The sequence below is a fragment of the Hylobates moloch genome, unplaced genomic scaffold (assembly GCF_009828535.3).
Source record: "Hylobates moloch isolate HMO894 unplaced genomic scaffold, HMol_V3 SCAFFOLD_4, whole genome shotgun sequence".
NCBI classification, from domain to species: domain Eukaryota; kingdom Metazoa; phylum Chordata; class Mammalia; order Primates; family Hylobatidae; genus Hylobates; species Hylobates moloch.
This window is the reverse complement of record NW_026652279.1, coordinates 157,353,477-157,370,660: the sequence shown is the minus strand read 5'-3', so window position 1 is coordinate 157,370,660 and position 17,184 is coordinate 157,353,477. Positions and strand designations below refer to the sequence as shown.

General features: G+C 37.1%; 1 protein-coding gene across 11 annotated transcripts in view; it reads left to right on the top strand.

Moving 5' to 3' along the window:
• Window positions 1–4,892, top strand: part of MBNL2 (muscleblind like splicing regulator 2) — a 172,976-nt gene extending 168,084 nt beyond the window's left edge. For all 11 annotated transcript variants that reach the window (XM_032151136.2, XM_032151137.2, XM_032151134.2 and 8 more), the window contains one exon: window positions 2,095–4,892. In XM_032151136.2, the coding sequence (XP_032007027.1) occupies window positions 2,095–2,222 (128 nt within the window). In that variant the 3' untranslated portion in view covers window positions 2,223–4,892. The remainder of the gene's footprint in view (window positions 1–2,094) is intronic.
• Window positions 4,893–17,184: the final 12,292 nt, after the last annotated feature.

Genomic DNA, 17,184 nt, shown 5'->3' with positions numbered 1-17,184 from the left:
GTAACTTCCATAACCCATGTTTGCCCATTCTAATTTGCCATTGCTATGCTTTTCATAGAATACTTCTTTTCCAGATGGTTAGGAATTTCATTCTTTATAGCATTTTAATTTCAGCAAATAAGCAAGAATCTAAATGCATTCTAAAATACATATTATTATATATCAATTTAAGAAACTGGCTGGGTACAGTGGCTCATGCCTATAATCCAGCACTTTGGGAGTCTGAGGTGGAAGGATTTCTTAAGCCTAGGAGTTTGAGACAAGCCAGGGCAACACAGGAAGACCCCATCTCTACAAAAATAAAAATGGAAATTAGGCAGGCATGGTGGTGCATGGTTGTAGTCCCAGCTACTCAGGAGGCTAAAGTGGGAGGATCGCTTGAGGCCAGGAATTCAAGGCTGCAATGAGCTGCGATTATACCACTGCATTCCAAACTGGGCAACAGAGGGAGACCCTGTCTCAAAAAAAAAAAAAAAAAAAAGAAACAAAGGAAATAAAGAAAATGCAATTTTTTTCCCAGAGTTATTTTAGGAAGTTTTTTTTCTAAAGTAAAAGAAAAAGAAAAATCAGACATGATTTGATGGACTAGGGTACATTCTTATTTGGAAAACTTACCGATAGGCTTGAAACTAAGGGATGAAATAAAAAAATTTCTATTTAATAAATATCTAAATCTAGAAAATTTGAATATTACCTATTGGCAATGATAATATTCAAAGATAATAGTATTCAAAGACTAGATGCTGTGTTTACATATAAAATAATATCTTATTATTTTTATTCATGTCTATTAGCACACAAGACAAGGAATGCTATTTTTCCCAGTTAATTTTACGTTCCTAGGAATATTTAAGAATCAAAGAATGACCTTATCCGAAGTTTTAAGTTTCCATTTACTATAAATATTTAATGTAAATTAGTTCTTTCTCTATTTTTAGGAATTGTATACACATCTGTCTGTTTCAATAAAATAAAGAATACTCATGTTTATTCATGGGAGGAACTATTTGCATATACTAAAATTGTTGCATATAAAGTACAGGAGCACTCAGTTAAAGGGAAAAAATATTCATGTGGAGAAATTCTAACATAACAGGATAATACAGTATGCTTGGGAAAATAAGGCTTTTGTTGGGAATTGAATCCTAGTGTGCAGAAGTATTAGCTGACTCTCATTATAAACAAATTTTACCAGTTATTTCCTAACAGACTCTTGTTTAATGAATAAACGCTTTGCTTATTAATTACACAAAATTTGGTCAAAGTATTAGAAAGGATTAAATAGTTTTGTTAGGGTGTGTTAAAAACTTGGTTTTTAACCTTGACATTTAATGGATTGGACCACACGGGCCAAATTCCCTCTCCTTTGCAAAGGTATGGAGCTGGAAATGAACTTAGAGATCAGACTCAAGGGACCACAGCTTGCACTTAATAGTTTACATTTATCTGTGCTTTAGCTGTGCTTTTGGATGTATTAAGAACTTTTTAACGGCCTTATTAGACTGTTATCCCTTTTACTCTTTGATATGTGACATTTAAATATACCTTGAATTTGAAATTGCTTGTCATTATGTGTTGGGAACAAAATTACTTTTGATGGGAATACATTTTTGAATTACAAATGCAAGTTAATAGATAAATAATATCTGATTTATTATAGATTTTGAAATATTTATATTTAAGCCTTACAAATGACTTTTCAGTACAAACAAATTCTCTGATTAGACTTTCTGATCACCGTAGCAAATATTAACTGGACAATAATGTGAATGTATAATAAAGAGCTATAAAGCAAAAATTTTAAAAAGAAATTGTGGTCTAAATATGCATGCCTCTCTGTATGCTGCCACAGTTTTCCAGAAGGTACTGTGCATTTGAATCATCATTCTTTATAGTGGCCACATAGCAGAAGTGGTTAAGTGTAAAGTTTTTCAGCATGAAGGGCGGGTATTGTGCAGATTTATAATTGCATCAAAATAATGAGAGATTGAAGAAAACTCTGATTTTCAAATGTCTATTTTTGAAGAGTAAAACTTAAACTCATTTTTCCGCCCAGAAGGATACCTAAATCATGCTTGTCTTTCTCTTTAACAGATAATTCTGAAATAATCAGCAGAAACGGAATGGAATGCCAAGAATCTGCATTGAGAATAACTAAACATTGTTACTGTACATACTATCCTGTTTCCTCCTCAATAGAATTGCCACAAACTGCATGCTAAATAAAGATGTAGTTCTTCTGGACAGACCACAACTCTAAGAAGCTAGTGCTGCTATCTCATATATGAGTATTAAATATGGTATGCTTAGTATATTCCAACCTAAGATAGTTAACTACCTGAGACCAGCTGTGATGTTTAAAGACATAAAGGATAAAGTTTACTTTTAAAGGGTTTCTAAACATAGTTTCTGTCCTAGGAATATTGTCTTATCTCCATAACTATAGCTGATGCAGAAAGTCCAGCCAGTTTACTCATTTCGATTCAGAATATTTCAAATTTAGCAATAAACAATTAGCATTAGTTAAAAAAGAAACATATTCCAAGGGCAGGTTCGATTCTAGCTCTAATTACTGTCATGTCATTTACCCACTGGATCAAAGGGTATGTTTCACTTCTTGACAATATAAATGCTGCAGCAAAGATGAGAGGTGAAGTAAAACTGATACCTGTCCTGCAGGTCTAAAATTTGAATGGAAATTCAAGCACAAGTACTGGGGACACATCAAAGTGTGGTGTTTGGTTTGCCTGGAGATGCCACGTTGAATCATGTGATTCTAGATTAACATTAAATAGATTGAAAAAAACTTTGCACGGTATGAGCTTCATACCCCACCAAACAAAGTCTTGAAGGTATTATTTTACAAGTATATTTTTAAAGTTGTTTTATAAGAGAGACTTTGTAGAAGTGCCTAGATTTTGCCAGACTTCATCCAGCTTGACAAGAATGAGAGGCCCATGCCAACAGTCTAATCTAAGAGATTAGTCTTTCAAACTCACCATCCGGTTGCCTGTTACAGAATAACTTTTCTTAACTAAAAACCTAGTCAAACAAGGAAGCTGTAGGTGAGGAGATCTGTATAATATTCTAATTTAAGTAAGTTTGAGTTTAGTCACTGCAAATTTGACTGTGACTTTAATCTAAATTACTATGTAAACAAAAAGTAGATAGTTTCACTTTTTTAAAAATCCATTACTGTTTTGCATTTCAAAAGTTGGATTAAAGGGTTGTAACTGACTACAGCATGGAAAACAATAGTTCTTTTAATTCTTTCACCTTAAAGCATATTTTATGTCTCAAAAGTATAAAAAACTTTAATACAAGTACATACATATTATATATACACATACATATATATACTATATATGGATGAAACATATTTTAATGTTGTTTACTTTTTTAAATACTTGGTTGATCTTCAAGGTAATAGCGATACAATTAAATTTTGTTCAGAAAGTTTGTTTTAAAGTTTATTTTAAGTACTATCGTACCAAATATTTCATATTTCACATTTTATATGTTGCACATAGCCTATACAGTATCTACATAGTTTTTAAATTATTGTTTAAAAAACAAAACAGCTGTTATAAATGAATATTATGTGTAATTGTTTCAAACATCCATTTTCTTTGTGAACATATTAGTGATTGAAGTATTTTGACTTTTGAGATTGAATGTAAAATATTTTAAATTTGGGATCATCGCCTGTTCTGAAAACTAGATGCACCAACCATATCATTATTTGTTTGAGGAAAAAAAGAAATCTGCATTTTAATTCATGTTGGTCAAAGTCGAATTACTATCTATTTATCTTATATCGTAGATCTGATAACCCTATCTAAAAGAAAGTCACATGCTAAGTGTATTCTTACATAGTGCTTGTATCGTTGCATTTGTTTTAATTTGTGGAAAAGTATTGTATCTAACTTGTATTACTTTGGTAGTTTCATCTTTATGTATTATTGATATTTGTAATTTTCTCAACTATAACAATGTAGTTACGCTACAACTTGCCTAAAACATTCAAACTTGTTTTCTTTTTTCTGTTTTTTTCTTTGTTAATTCATTTAAACTCATTGAAAACATAGTATACATTACTAAAAGGTAAATTATGGGAATCACTGAAATATTTTTGTAGATTAATTGTTGTAACATTGTCTTTCTTTTTTTCTTTTGTTTCATGATTTTGATTTTTAAAATTATTAGCACACAACTATTTTCAGCCCTTTAATAATGGAGCATCAAAAACATCACCTGTAACCCCAAGCAAATATAGAAGACTGTATTTTTTACTATGATATCCATTTTCCAGAATTGTGATTACAATATGCAAAGAGAGTCATAAATATGCCATTTACAATAAGGAGGAGGCAAGGCAAATGCATAGATGTACAAATATATGTACAACAGATTTTGCTTTTTATTTATTTATAATGTAATTTTATAGAATAATTCTGGGATTTGAGAGGATCTAAAACTATTTTTCTGTATAAATATTATTTGCCAAAAGTTTGTTTATATTCAGAAGTCTGACTATGAGGAATAAATCTTAAATGCTTTGTTTAATTAAAAAACAAAAATCACCAATATCCAAGACATGAAGATATCAATTCAACAAATACTGTAGTTAAGAGACTAACTCTCCACTTGTATGGGAACTACATTTCACTCTTGGTTTTCAGGATATAACAGCACTTCACCGAAATACTCTTTCAGCCATACCACTGGTAACATTTCTACTAAATCTTTCTGTAACACTTAAAGAATTCCCTCATTCATTACCTTACAGTGTAAACAGGAGTCTAATTTGTATCAATACTATGTTTTGGTTGTAATATTCAGTTCACTCACCCAATGTACAACCAATGAAATAAAAGAAGCATTTAAAAGGATTGTATAGTCTTCCTTCTTTTTGTGTTGAGACAGATTGATAATTCAGCAAACAAAATGATTTTCACCTTCACCCATACAGTATTTGTTAACTTCAAAGACCAAACTCTGGTCTTCGAATGGATGATTGATAGTTTTTGCTTTTGGCTTTGGCTTTTTAGCAGCAAGAAAAACAATTAAAAATGGTAATTTGAGAAGTATTTTTAGTATTCTTTAAAATTAGAAGTAAAAATAAATCCCACCACTCAGCCCTCTTCTTCACATCTCAGACTGATAATGAAAAGATATGGGATCAATGGCATCAGTAACTAAATGGGAAACAAAATGTGAGTTTCATGAATAGATTTTTTAAAGGGCCCATTAAGCTATAATACAGGCTTCTGTAAGAGCTTGATGGGATAACATGACTCAGACCTGAGGCTGCAGAAAGAGATGATAGAATGGTGAGTTCTATTCTATGCAGAGGTCCTAGCCTGGTGGCTCAAGAATAGAACAGGAATTCAGCAAAGAGAGGGTGATGAGGGTCCTTGCTATTCTGTCAGTAACCAGCCTCCTCCTAAGAGGTGGTGTGTGGGCAGAAGGAGCAACAGAAGCTCCTCCTTCAGCCTTTTGAGACCCACCATATTTGTCAAGGAAGGTGCTATTGGCCTTTTGGGTGGGAACATTCCTTGTCATACTGAGATTGGCAGAAATTGCCTCCTCTGTGGGCCAAGGCAGAAACATGAGTTTTTCTCCATGGCAGACTTAAAGCTTCAGGCCTCCTGAGTGGTTATGATTGATATAGCACAGAAAACACACATATTCAGCAGATACAAATAAAGCTGCTTGTATTTTTTAACTATCCCATCAGGATTTCCAAGGGTAAAAATACTTTTAACACCTCTGTGGATATTTGAAAAAATGGCTATATATTTGGATGAGTGATTTTTGTACCGTAATGCAAAAGAAAACCTATCATCTCATAAGTCACTCCCTGCAAAAATCATTCTGTTAATAGTAAGTTCAAGATGTCAACTTCAGAGAGCAAGTTATTATTTTAAGTGAAAAATCTAAAACTGTAGTTCATGAAGTAAAATTTCTATCAGTAGACTGGCTATTTATGGTACTACGTCAAAATCAAAAACAAAACTTAAGCCTCTCAGGATAAAAAACTATCTCTTCAGCATAGAAAATATTTGGGTATAAGCCGGGCGTGGTGGCTCACACCTGTAATCCCAGCACTTTGGGAGGCCAAGGCGGGTGGATCATGAGGTCAGGAGATTGAGACCAGCCTGGCCAACATGGTGAAACCTCATCTCTACTAAAAATACAAAAAAATTAGCCGGGCAGGGTGGCAGGCGCCTGTAGTTCCAGCTACTTGGGAGGCTGAGGCAGGAGAATGGCGTGAACCTGGGAGGCAGAGCTTGCAGTGAGTCGAGATAGCGCCACTGCACTCCAGCCTGGGCGACAAAGCGAGACTCTGTCTCAAAAAAAGAAAAGAAAAGAAAAAAAGAAAATATTTGGGTATAAAATATCAATTATCTTATAATTATCTGACAAAAGAAAAGTGTCATTTCAGTTTTGGGCTCTCCAAATTTAAAATGATGTTTCAAATCAGAAATATACTCTTTATGATTAAAGTTCTATTGCAATGCCACAGATTTTAGGGGCAGCTAGGAAAACCAAAATAAAGTTCAATGTTCTGATATTTACTAAAAGACGGTAGTGGTTCCCTGCAGAATGATTTCTGCAGGGGCAACCCCCATCCCCTTTCCCCACCTCCAAAATATCCTAGGGTGTCTCTGAAATATTAGGCAATTGTTGCTGGACTGATTTATCTCCATAGAAACGACTGAGTCACTGTGAATAAGTATGATTCACACAGAATGAAACATAGTAATGATTCCCTCTATGCTCTTAGTTGGGGAGATAGATGGCAAGGATGGGAATGGGTGGAATTGAGAATGTTCACCAGGGACCTACTTATGTGCCAAGTTCTATGCTAAATATTCTACATATGTTTCTAACAAGCCCACCCTGTGTTGGAGAGAATTACTAGCAACTGATAAGTGAATTCTGACTGCTACAGAGATTCCTCTTCAATGTACATAGAGATTCTGCTGTGAGAAGCATCTTGCTTCTAGATCAACACTACTAGTGTCTGCCCTTAGGGTGACTAGTTGCCTGGCTCAGCTGAAAACCTCTGTCCAGTACATGTCAAAGGTTTGACCAACTGGCTTGTGACTTCAGTTTCCTCCACTGTCAGCTACTTTGAAAAATGTCCACCCATTTGAGATGTCCCTGTGGCACCCACCATGTAAATTGTATAAATGCTACTTGGCCTAAATTATAATGAAACAATTTCAGATATCCCATCAAATCTGGTGAAAACCCATATAGTTGTTCACATGAAATAAGGCATAAACAGAGAGTAACTGGTTTTGTTCACATACGTTTTACATAATCCTTAGGGTTACAAAGAATCTATTATACCTATAATGTAGATGAAAAGAATCAAGACCCATAAAAATTAAATAACTCTCAAGATCACAAAGAGCAAGCCCTGGCTTGCCCCAACTCTACAGCCAAGTTGAAATGAGCTTTATTTGTGGCAGCCTTCAGGTCAAAATTTCACTAAAAAATTCAGAGTGAAGCATTTATCCAGGTTTAAGGTGAAGTTATAAGAATCCTTTACTTGGTTACTTAAGATAAAGATATTCTTCCCTATCCCAGGAATATGATTTATGAAGTATTTTGAAACTATGGGCTACAAAGTACTCTGCTAGATTTAGGACATGGCCCAATTCTTTATTAGGACCGGAGGCAACAGAAGAAACGTTACATTGTACCATTACTCCAGTGTTTTCCAGTTTTTTGTTTGTTTGCTTGTTTGTTTATCAAGCTTCTATATGGCTCTCCCGAAATAAAATATATAAGGATGATCACTGAATTTCTCCTAATAATAATGTGACACTAAGTCATGATGCAGTTAGTCACGTGGAAGCAGCACGTGAAAAGATATAACTTGAAAGTCTGGGGAAAAGAGCCAGAGAGAATAAATTTCTGCATAAAGGCCACACATATATGTGTACCCCTAAAATCCAATTGCATCCAGAGAGGCTGAGAAATTGAATGTTACTATTGTTGATCCCTTTCTCTCATAACTTATCTGTGGGTTTTTCCAATATTTTGTTTTATATAAATGAAGGAAGAGATTTATATTTGTCCTTGTGTGTAAACTAAAATGATCGAAATCAGAGCAGTCTAACTTTTCTTTTGCTAGAGAACGTTTCCTTCCAACAAAAGGTCACCCTACAAAAGTCCACAAGCCAAATGGTAGCAAAGTGCTCCTGTTGCAGGGAGGTCTCTTTCCTGAGATCCCTGAATAAGCTCTGCAGTCCAGAGATGGAAACCCGTGCATGTAAATGTAAAATGTGTGGCTTTACAGAGGGAGAGAAATGTATTCAAAGTAGCGTGACAGCTTAGAAAAGCTGCCTCTTAAGCTCTAAATATTTCTGAGCAAATTGATCAGATATATATGGAAGTAACAAACATACTACAGAATAAATATATTTTCAACACTCTCACATGCATATATTTATATAGAGAGCAATCTAAACGCATTAGCATTCATAAACACAAAGTCGAATGTTTTTCAGAGCTACAGAATGGAAAGATCAGTGTCTGCATTCCACAGTAGTTTAAGAGCTGGTTAAGAGCTAAGTTTCTGGTCATGCTGCCCAAGTTTAACTCTCAACTGTACTTTTTAACAGCTCCTAAGCATCAAGGTTTTTTCACCAATAAGCTGAGTCTCACAATCAAATGTACCTTGCTGGGACATAATGAGGATTAAGTGAGATAGTATATGCTAACCAGATAGAGCAGGGCCCGACACTTAGCAAGATTTCAGTGAATATTAATTATTATTCTTAAAATAATATTAAAATGAGCTCTTGTGTTTCCCTGTAAGTATTTATTTCCTTTTTCTGTCCAAACATCTCTTGGCAACTAAGAGGCTCCTCTTCTATTTCCTCAATGACAATTAATGCCAAAAACTGATGGGCAAATTATAGAAAATTCATAATAACAAATAATGAGCCAGATCATTTTTGTGGAAACCTATAATTACTTCAATTCAACAACTGTTCACTGAGCACCGTCTAAGCCCTGCTAAGCCATTAAATGGATGTGAACATGGCCAAAGTCCAATGCTCTGCCCTCAAGAAGCTTATCATGTGGCAGAACAGAACCTGTTAAAAATAGAGAAAGGAGGAAGAGGATCGTATCAGTTTCCTAGGGCTCCCATAACAAACCACAAAAAGGGTAACTTAAAACAATGAAATTTTAGGCTGGGTGCGGTGGCTCACACCTGTAATTTCAGCCTTTTGGGGGACCGAGGTGGGCAGATCACCTGAGGTCAGGAGTTCGAGACCAGCTTGGTGAAACACTGTCTCTACTAAAAATACAAAAATTAGCTGGGTGTGGTGGTGTGCACCTGTAATCCCAACTACTCAGGAGGCTGAGGAAGGAGAATCACTTGAACCCAGGAGGTGGAGTTTGCAGTAAGCTGAGACCGAGCCACTGCACTCCAGCCTGGGCAACAACAACAAAAACAAAAACAATAGAAATTTATTCTCTTACAACTCTGGAGGCTGGAAGTTGGAAATCAATGTGTCAGCAGGGCCGTGTTCCTCCTGAGATTCCAGTAGAATCCTTTGTTGACTTTTTTTTTTTTTTTTTTTGAGACGGAGTCTCGCTCTGTCACCCAAGCTGGAGTGCGGTGGCGCGATCTCAGCTCACTGCAAGCTCCGCCTCCCGGGTTCACACCATTCTCCTGCCTCAGCCTCTCCGAGTAGCTGGGACTACAGGCGCCCGCCACCACGCCCAGCTAATTTTTTGTATTTTTTAGTAGAGACGGGGTTTCACCGTGGTCTCAATCTCCTGACCTCGTGATCCACCCGCCTCGGCCTCCCAAAGTGCTAGGATTACAAGCGTGAGCCACCGCGCCCGGCCTGTTGACTCTTTTAGCTTCTGCTGGTGGCTGTCAGTCCTTGGCATTTTTTGGTTTGCAGCTGCATGTCTCCATCTGTCTCTGTCATTACATGGCCTTCCCCTTGTATGTCTCTACCTTAGTGTCTCTACCTTCACATCATCTTATGAACACACTTGTCATATTAGATTAGAGCCCACCCTAATGTCTTCATCTTAGCTCGATTACATCTGCAAAGACCCTGTTTCCAAAAAAAAACCACATTCACAGGTATGGGGTTAGGATTTAAAACGTGTTTTTGGGCGGACAAAATTTAACCCATAGCTATAAGGGGGGTTGAAAAGATTGCTTTCTATAGATTGCAAAGTATTAATAAAATACTTCGATCATGGTTTCTGTTGCTTTTTAGTTAGGAGACTAACTAAAAAGCCACAATCCCTCAGGGAGAGCCTTATGTTTCTTTGTTTGTTTCTGTTTTGTCTGCAGAATGAAGCAATTGGAATATAAGATCTTCTAACTTCCATTCTGGATACAACAATCTGTGATCTATCAACACCTAGCACATTTCTGACTGAACTCAACATTTATTGTACTTGGTAATTTTGATTTGCAAATATATTTCATTGTTTATAAGTTTGCACTGACCAGACTAATTTTACTTAGCCTGTGTTGTAGGGGTAGGCCCTTTCTTTCTTTCAGCACACATAAGAAACTTCAGTAACCCTTCATAAGACGTCGTAGTCAAGTTTGGCCCAAAAGGCCAAGTGGCTGTCTGCAGCAAGAACAAATACACCTATCATTTTTTGTACTGTTATATTGTGATAGCCTCTTAACATGAAGTGTCTCATTTAATCTTTACAATAACTTGAATGGTTGATTCTATTATGAGCATCCCTATTTATAAGATGAGAAAACTGAGGGCTGGAAAGTTTAGATAACAAGTTACAAAGTTTGTAGTGAAGTGAAGATTCAAACACAGCCAGTCTGCCTCTAGATCCCTAGTGTTTTGCTACGTTATTACTCCAAATGTGGTCCTTGAGCCAGCCACAGGACTACCTGAAGACTTGCTAGAAATGCAGAATCCCTGGCTGCACCCCAGACCTACTCCCAAGGGACACATATGCACATTAAAGTCTGAGAAGTGGTGCTGTGGTACTCAGGACCAATCCCCCTTCAGATACTCTGTTGACTATGCAAAGCAATGAATGAAGACCAGTGACAACACTGGATCATTTTGATGTTCCTTATTAGTAACAATTCAAAAGAATTGTCACTGGATGCAAAGACATCCAAAGACATCGTATGTCTCTAATTTTACTCTTGCTACGTCTTGATCTGCTCTCCATCTGGCAGCCAGCACCTTCATAAAATGGAAATCAGATCACGGCATCATTCCCATCAGAGATGGATCCAGGCTTTGTGAGGCTGGAAGCTTATAAAATTTGGGAAGGGAGTTCTTAAAGAAAAAGAACCCCAAAATAAATATAAAGTTAAATACAAAAGTAAATATATAGAAAAGCAACATGCCATTTTTATAAATTATCCATTGGACACACTACTATGATATGTTTTATTTAAATTTCTCACTGCATCACCTTTGATTATATCCTCATATAACACTTTTTTGTAATATCATTTCCTATACAGATAACAAAAACGTAATTCAATCTTATTTGTGGTGTGGTTGGTTGAAATTTGCTTTCTAATATAGATGTTTTTGTATTGATAATTTAACATGCAACTTCACACATATATGTATGCACACATAACCTCACTGCTTATCATACAAACACAGGAATTCTAAGTTCTATTTTACACAATTCTTATCTGAAAAGGAAAAAAATAGGCATTTATAAATGTACTTTGTTATCCTAAAAGATAAGCATAAATAAAGAATAAATCCTCTGCTTAGAATTGTAATCATCTGATGACTAGAATGTTCCATGGACTAGCATTCACCACATATACCTCAAATCTTTTCCTTTCCACTACCTGCTTACTCCCAAGGTTGGGTGCTGTAAGACACACTCACATTGCAATGCAAACCAATGGTCGTACACCTTCATGTCATAATACTGGGTAACCAGCACCTATACTGAGATGGCTAACAACATTAGCCAAACACAGAAATGGCTATGAGCCATGTAACTTTTTCGCCAAGCCCAAGCTAGATGTATACCAGTCAACTTCCTTGGAGCCAGATATCAAAAATGACCATGGCTACTCCAATGTCACTCCACAAAAGGGAGCGTGATGACAGGGATGTCAGTATGGAAAAGGAGAGTAGTCCTAAACAATTGCCAATTTTATAAAACCATGACCTTGAACACACACAAAGCTACAAAAGCTACAGTTCCTCCCAGGTTTGGTTTTCTTTTCTTTCTTTCTTTCTTTTTTTTGAGACACAGTCTTGCTCTGTCTCCTAGGCTGGAGTGCAGTGGCGCAATCTCGGCTTACTGCAACCTACGCCTCCAGGGTTCAAGCGATTCTCCTGCCTCAGCCTCCTGAGTATCTAGGATTACAGGAGTGTGCCACCACACCTGGCTAATGTTTGTATTTGTAATACAGACTGGGTTTTACCATGTTGGTCAGGCTGGTCTCAAACTCCTGACCTCATGATCTGCCCACCTCAGCCTCCGAAAGTGCTGGGATTACAGGCATGAGCCACCTCCCAGGTTCTTAAAAGGACTCACACAAGTGGGGGGTCCTGAAGCTTAAGCTTCATTAGTTTCATGGCAAATCTGCCTCTATCCTCTATTTTAAACAGACAAGTAACAATGACAATAAACTTTCACTCTTCTCTGACTTGCCACTGCTCTTAGGATAAAATTCAACCCCTTTCCCCTGAATGACACCTTCTCCATCCTCATCCATTACCATGTTCCCCTGAGCAAACTACTATCTAACCCCTCTGAACGTTTCCATTTCTCAAAGGTCACGGAGTTCTTTCTGCCTACTGAATTCCCTTCCTTCTGCCTGAAATGCTTGTCTTCTCTCTCGGGTCATAGCAAAATCATTTTTTTCTGAAGGCAATATCACCTCATCCCAGACCTCAGGTGGCATATTTCATCTCTGCACTGTGTTTATTGCTGCCATAGCAGCTATCACATTGTATAACCATCTTGCTCATCTCTGTTTCAGTTGCATTATCTGCCTCTCATTGGAATTTAATCTCCGTGATGGCAGGTCCCTTGTTTTGTTCACCACCTTTATTAGTCAGTTTTCATGCTGCTGATAAAGATGTACCCGAGACTGGGTAACTTACAAAGAGGAAGAGGTTTAATGGACTCACAGTTCCACTTGGCTGGAGAGGCCTCACAACCATGGTGGAAGGTGAAAGGCACATCTTACATGGTGGCAGGCAAGACAGAATGAGAGCCAAGAGAAAGGGGAAACCCATTATAAAATCATCAGATCTCATGAGACTTATTCACTACCATGAGAACAGTATGGGGGAAACTGCCTCCATGATTCAATTATCTCCCACTGGTTCCCTCCCACAACATGTGGAAATCATGGGAGCTACAATTCAAGATGAGATTTGGGTGGGGACACAGTCAAACTACATCACCACCATATCCCCTTTGCTCACAATGGTGTCAGAACACAACAGACTTCAATTCGTATTTGTTGAGTGAATGATTAGTAAATCTGGGATGTCAGAAGAGATACGCATAAATAAAAAATCTAAAACTATGAAATTAAAATAGGGATTAAATACATTTGCTACACCCACTCTACATTCTTGGCTAAGGAGCTAAGCAGAGATCCACTTATTTAACAAGTATATTTGAGCCTCTAATGCATGTATTACAAAATCCTAGAAAACATGAAAAACAAAGGGCTTATTTCCTCATTAGATTGTAAACAATCTGAAACCATCATAGTCTTGCTATAATTTACAGAAAGAAAAAAACAAACAAATGGAAACAAAATACACGATATATATTGAGATATCTCATGACGAGTTCCAAATTATTAAATAGTGAATGTCATGGGCAATTGGTGACAGCTGGAGATGTGATGGAAGTCTCCATGGAGAAGTCTCTTGAAATGGACCTGGAGGAGTGTTAATACAGAATTTGGCAAAGGGAGAAGCCTGAGAAGCAATAGGAATAAAAATGCACAGGTGGGTGATTAGAATGGATGGGGGTTCTATGCTCAAAGGAGGGAGTGGCACACAAAAAACAGGGGGGGACATTGGCTTTTGCAAGACAGCCAGAACTGAAAAAGTGAATAGCAGAGTGGAGCTGCAGTGTGCTGTCAGCTCCTCCTGCAGACTGAAGTACTTACTCTGCAGGGTCCAAGAGTGCTGCAGCAGTCGGTTCTTCTGGAATTGCATTAACTAAAGAGAAATGCCTGGTCCAAAGCCTCACTCCCTCTCCTCGCATGCCCCTTGTCCAGTTGGTTGAAGAGGATGAAGGCCCACAACCTTGCCCCAAATCAGAGCAACTCTGAAGAGTCATCCTCGGGTGTCCATGGGGCCAGCTGAGGCCTTTTTGAGACTGCAACAGAGCCCAGCTTCCCCTTCTGCCTCACTGTGCTTCCTGCCCTCCCTTCCACATGGGTTGGTCCCAGGTGTCTTCCCTAAAAAGCTTCATGCCCACTGGTCCCCACCTCAGAGATGACTTCCCAGGGAATCCAAACTGCTATCAATAGGTAGATCCATCATGTGTCAATTCCATTATTGAAGCACTTGATTTTCTTTCAACTGATGCAAGAAATAGATTTTAAATTCATAATTCGTTATTTTTTGACAAAGAAAATAATTTGCCTGTAAATGTATCTTGCCTAATACAGTACTAAATTAATCACAAAGAAGAAAAAGGTGAATGATGAGAAGAAAGAACTCAAAGCTGAAATATTTTTTACTATGATTTCAAAAAGTAGCAAATTTTCACACATTTTAAGGAAAAATATAGCCTTTTTTTTTAAAAAAAAAAAAGGAACTAGTGAAAGTCATGTTTCACTTGGTCCAATTTTTTTTTAGTCTTTTACATTCCTGAGCCCTATGCCAATACTTCTTTCAAAAGAAACCAGAAAAAAATAACCAAATTAATTCTATGTAAGCCAAGTATCATCATATAAGATGAAAATTTGTATTTGTTCAATACAATCCTGGAACTAAATTCAATTGTAGAACACAAGGGATATAAAACTCTAGAATCTGGTCTGTCCAACCCATCAAAGCCATTTCAAAGCTAACTGAAGTGATTTGTCTATATTGTTACATATTGTCTGCAAGTTTAAGTGGGGCACACTTGGGAATTCATACAGTTGATGGGTACTATTAATAAAAGCATCCCACAAGAAAGCAAGGAGTAATTAAAGGAACACATATACATAATCAATGTTCAGATAATCCCAACTCCTTCAAGAGTCATCAATATGTTTTGAATGCAAACGATACATGAAGTGGTTTTACTCTGGTAAATATCCTTACAGAGGTCAATTAACATATTTAGGGCATGAGCTGCTAGCTAGCTGTGGACACAGGGACTATAACTTTTACATGTTCTACTCACAGGAGCCACTGCAGGAGACAGGAAACTGGATTATTATGAGAACCCTTTGTTGATCACTGGTCTGTGCTACCACTCACTAACCACACTTCATTCTGCAACCCTAAAAGGCAATAGGTATAGTGTTTACAACCATAGAATTGGAAGCAAAACTAGCTCAAATCCTGGCTGTCCACTTTCTGCCCATGTGACCACAGGCAAGTGAGTGAACTTCCAGTCCTGTCTTCCTTCTCTGCAAAAGCGAGCCGATCATAATGGTATCTATCACATAGGATGGTTGTGAGAATTTGGTGAGTTACCACATAAAAACTCTGGGAACTGTGCCTGGATTATAAAGGCATTAGCTGTCCTTGAAAAATAAATCCATTTTTTAAAAGTTTGCCATTTGAAATGAGTTTCTGTGTTTGTGTCATTTCCCAAGCAGGATGACCTCTCAGCATTACTCCTGGTAAAGTTAACTGGGGCAGTCTGGTTGCCTCACAGTGGAATCAAGTAACCCAGGGGCCAGCCATCAGGCACTGGCTTGGCTCAGCAGACAACTCAGGGTTTTATATCTTACAGTAATAAACATTCCAGAGTATCATTTCTGGAGGCACAATGGGATAAATACATTGAATGAGCCTCTGGAGGAGAGTAACAAAGACAGCTGGGTAAAATATTAAAACTGTCTCTTTAAAGGCACCTTGGAGCTATCAAGAAAGGAAGAAATGCTCAGAGGCTTAATAAAAAACGAGAACACTTTAACAGGACTAGGACAAAATCTATCCTCTGCCTGGTGGCATCTGCCCAGCTCCAGTACATCAGAGCCTCCACAGGCACAGAAGACCAAGAGAAAGACTTGGCCTGGACCAAGCTGTCTCCAGGGCTGGATCAGCACTCACTCACCAGTCTCAGGCATAGCAATTAAGGGAGCACCAACAAACCCAGAACTTGAGATAAAGAATATTTTAATGTAATATTTTTAAAAATAAAAACTAATACAAAAAAATTCCATGATGAACAAAATAGCAAAACTGTAAACAAAGATAAACTGTTGCTGTTTATTTGATTTGCAACCCAGCCAAGGACAGTAAAGTTATGATTCAATGTAATTCATGAAACAAATATATCCACACATTATCAATTTCATGGAGAAAAAACATCTTTCCAAAGATGCAAACACATCATTAAATAACATCCATTTATGATAAAATCTCTTTACAAACTAGTAATAAGGGAACTTTCATATTATTATAAAGAATATATACAAAATACCTACACCAAGAACAGCAGCTAATGGTGAAATGTTAAAGAACTCCCTTCAATATCAAGACCAAGGCAAATGGTACACCATAGTTGGTTTTATTCAACATTGTACAGGAGACATCAGCTAGTACTGTAGTACAAGAAAAAGAAATAAAATGTGTAAAATATAGAAAAGAAAATAAGCAAAGCTCATTATTACCAGATAGTATCATTTGTATGCAGAAAATAATCAACAGGTAAATATTAAGATGAATAAATGTGTTTATCAGACATCCAAGATTAAAATTAATATGCATTAATTAAGATAATCTTATTTGTTGTAATAGATACATCTCAGGGGCTTAACAAAAGAAGAATTTGTTTCTTAGCAGGTAAAGCTAATTTAATGGGAAATAGGTGAGAGATGGGGCTCTACTCCACCAAGTCACTTGTGGGCCCACTGATGGAGATGCCATCCTGTTCAACTTGTGACTTCCAAAGTTGTTGTGAGCATCCAACAACATACAGGGAAAGAGACACTGGGGAGCCGTAAATGAGGTTTTTATAAGCCAGATGACA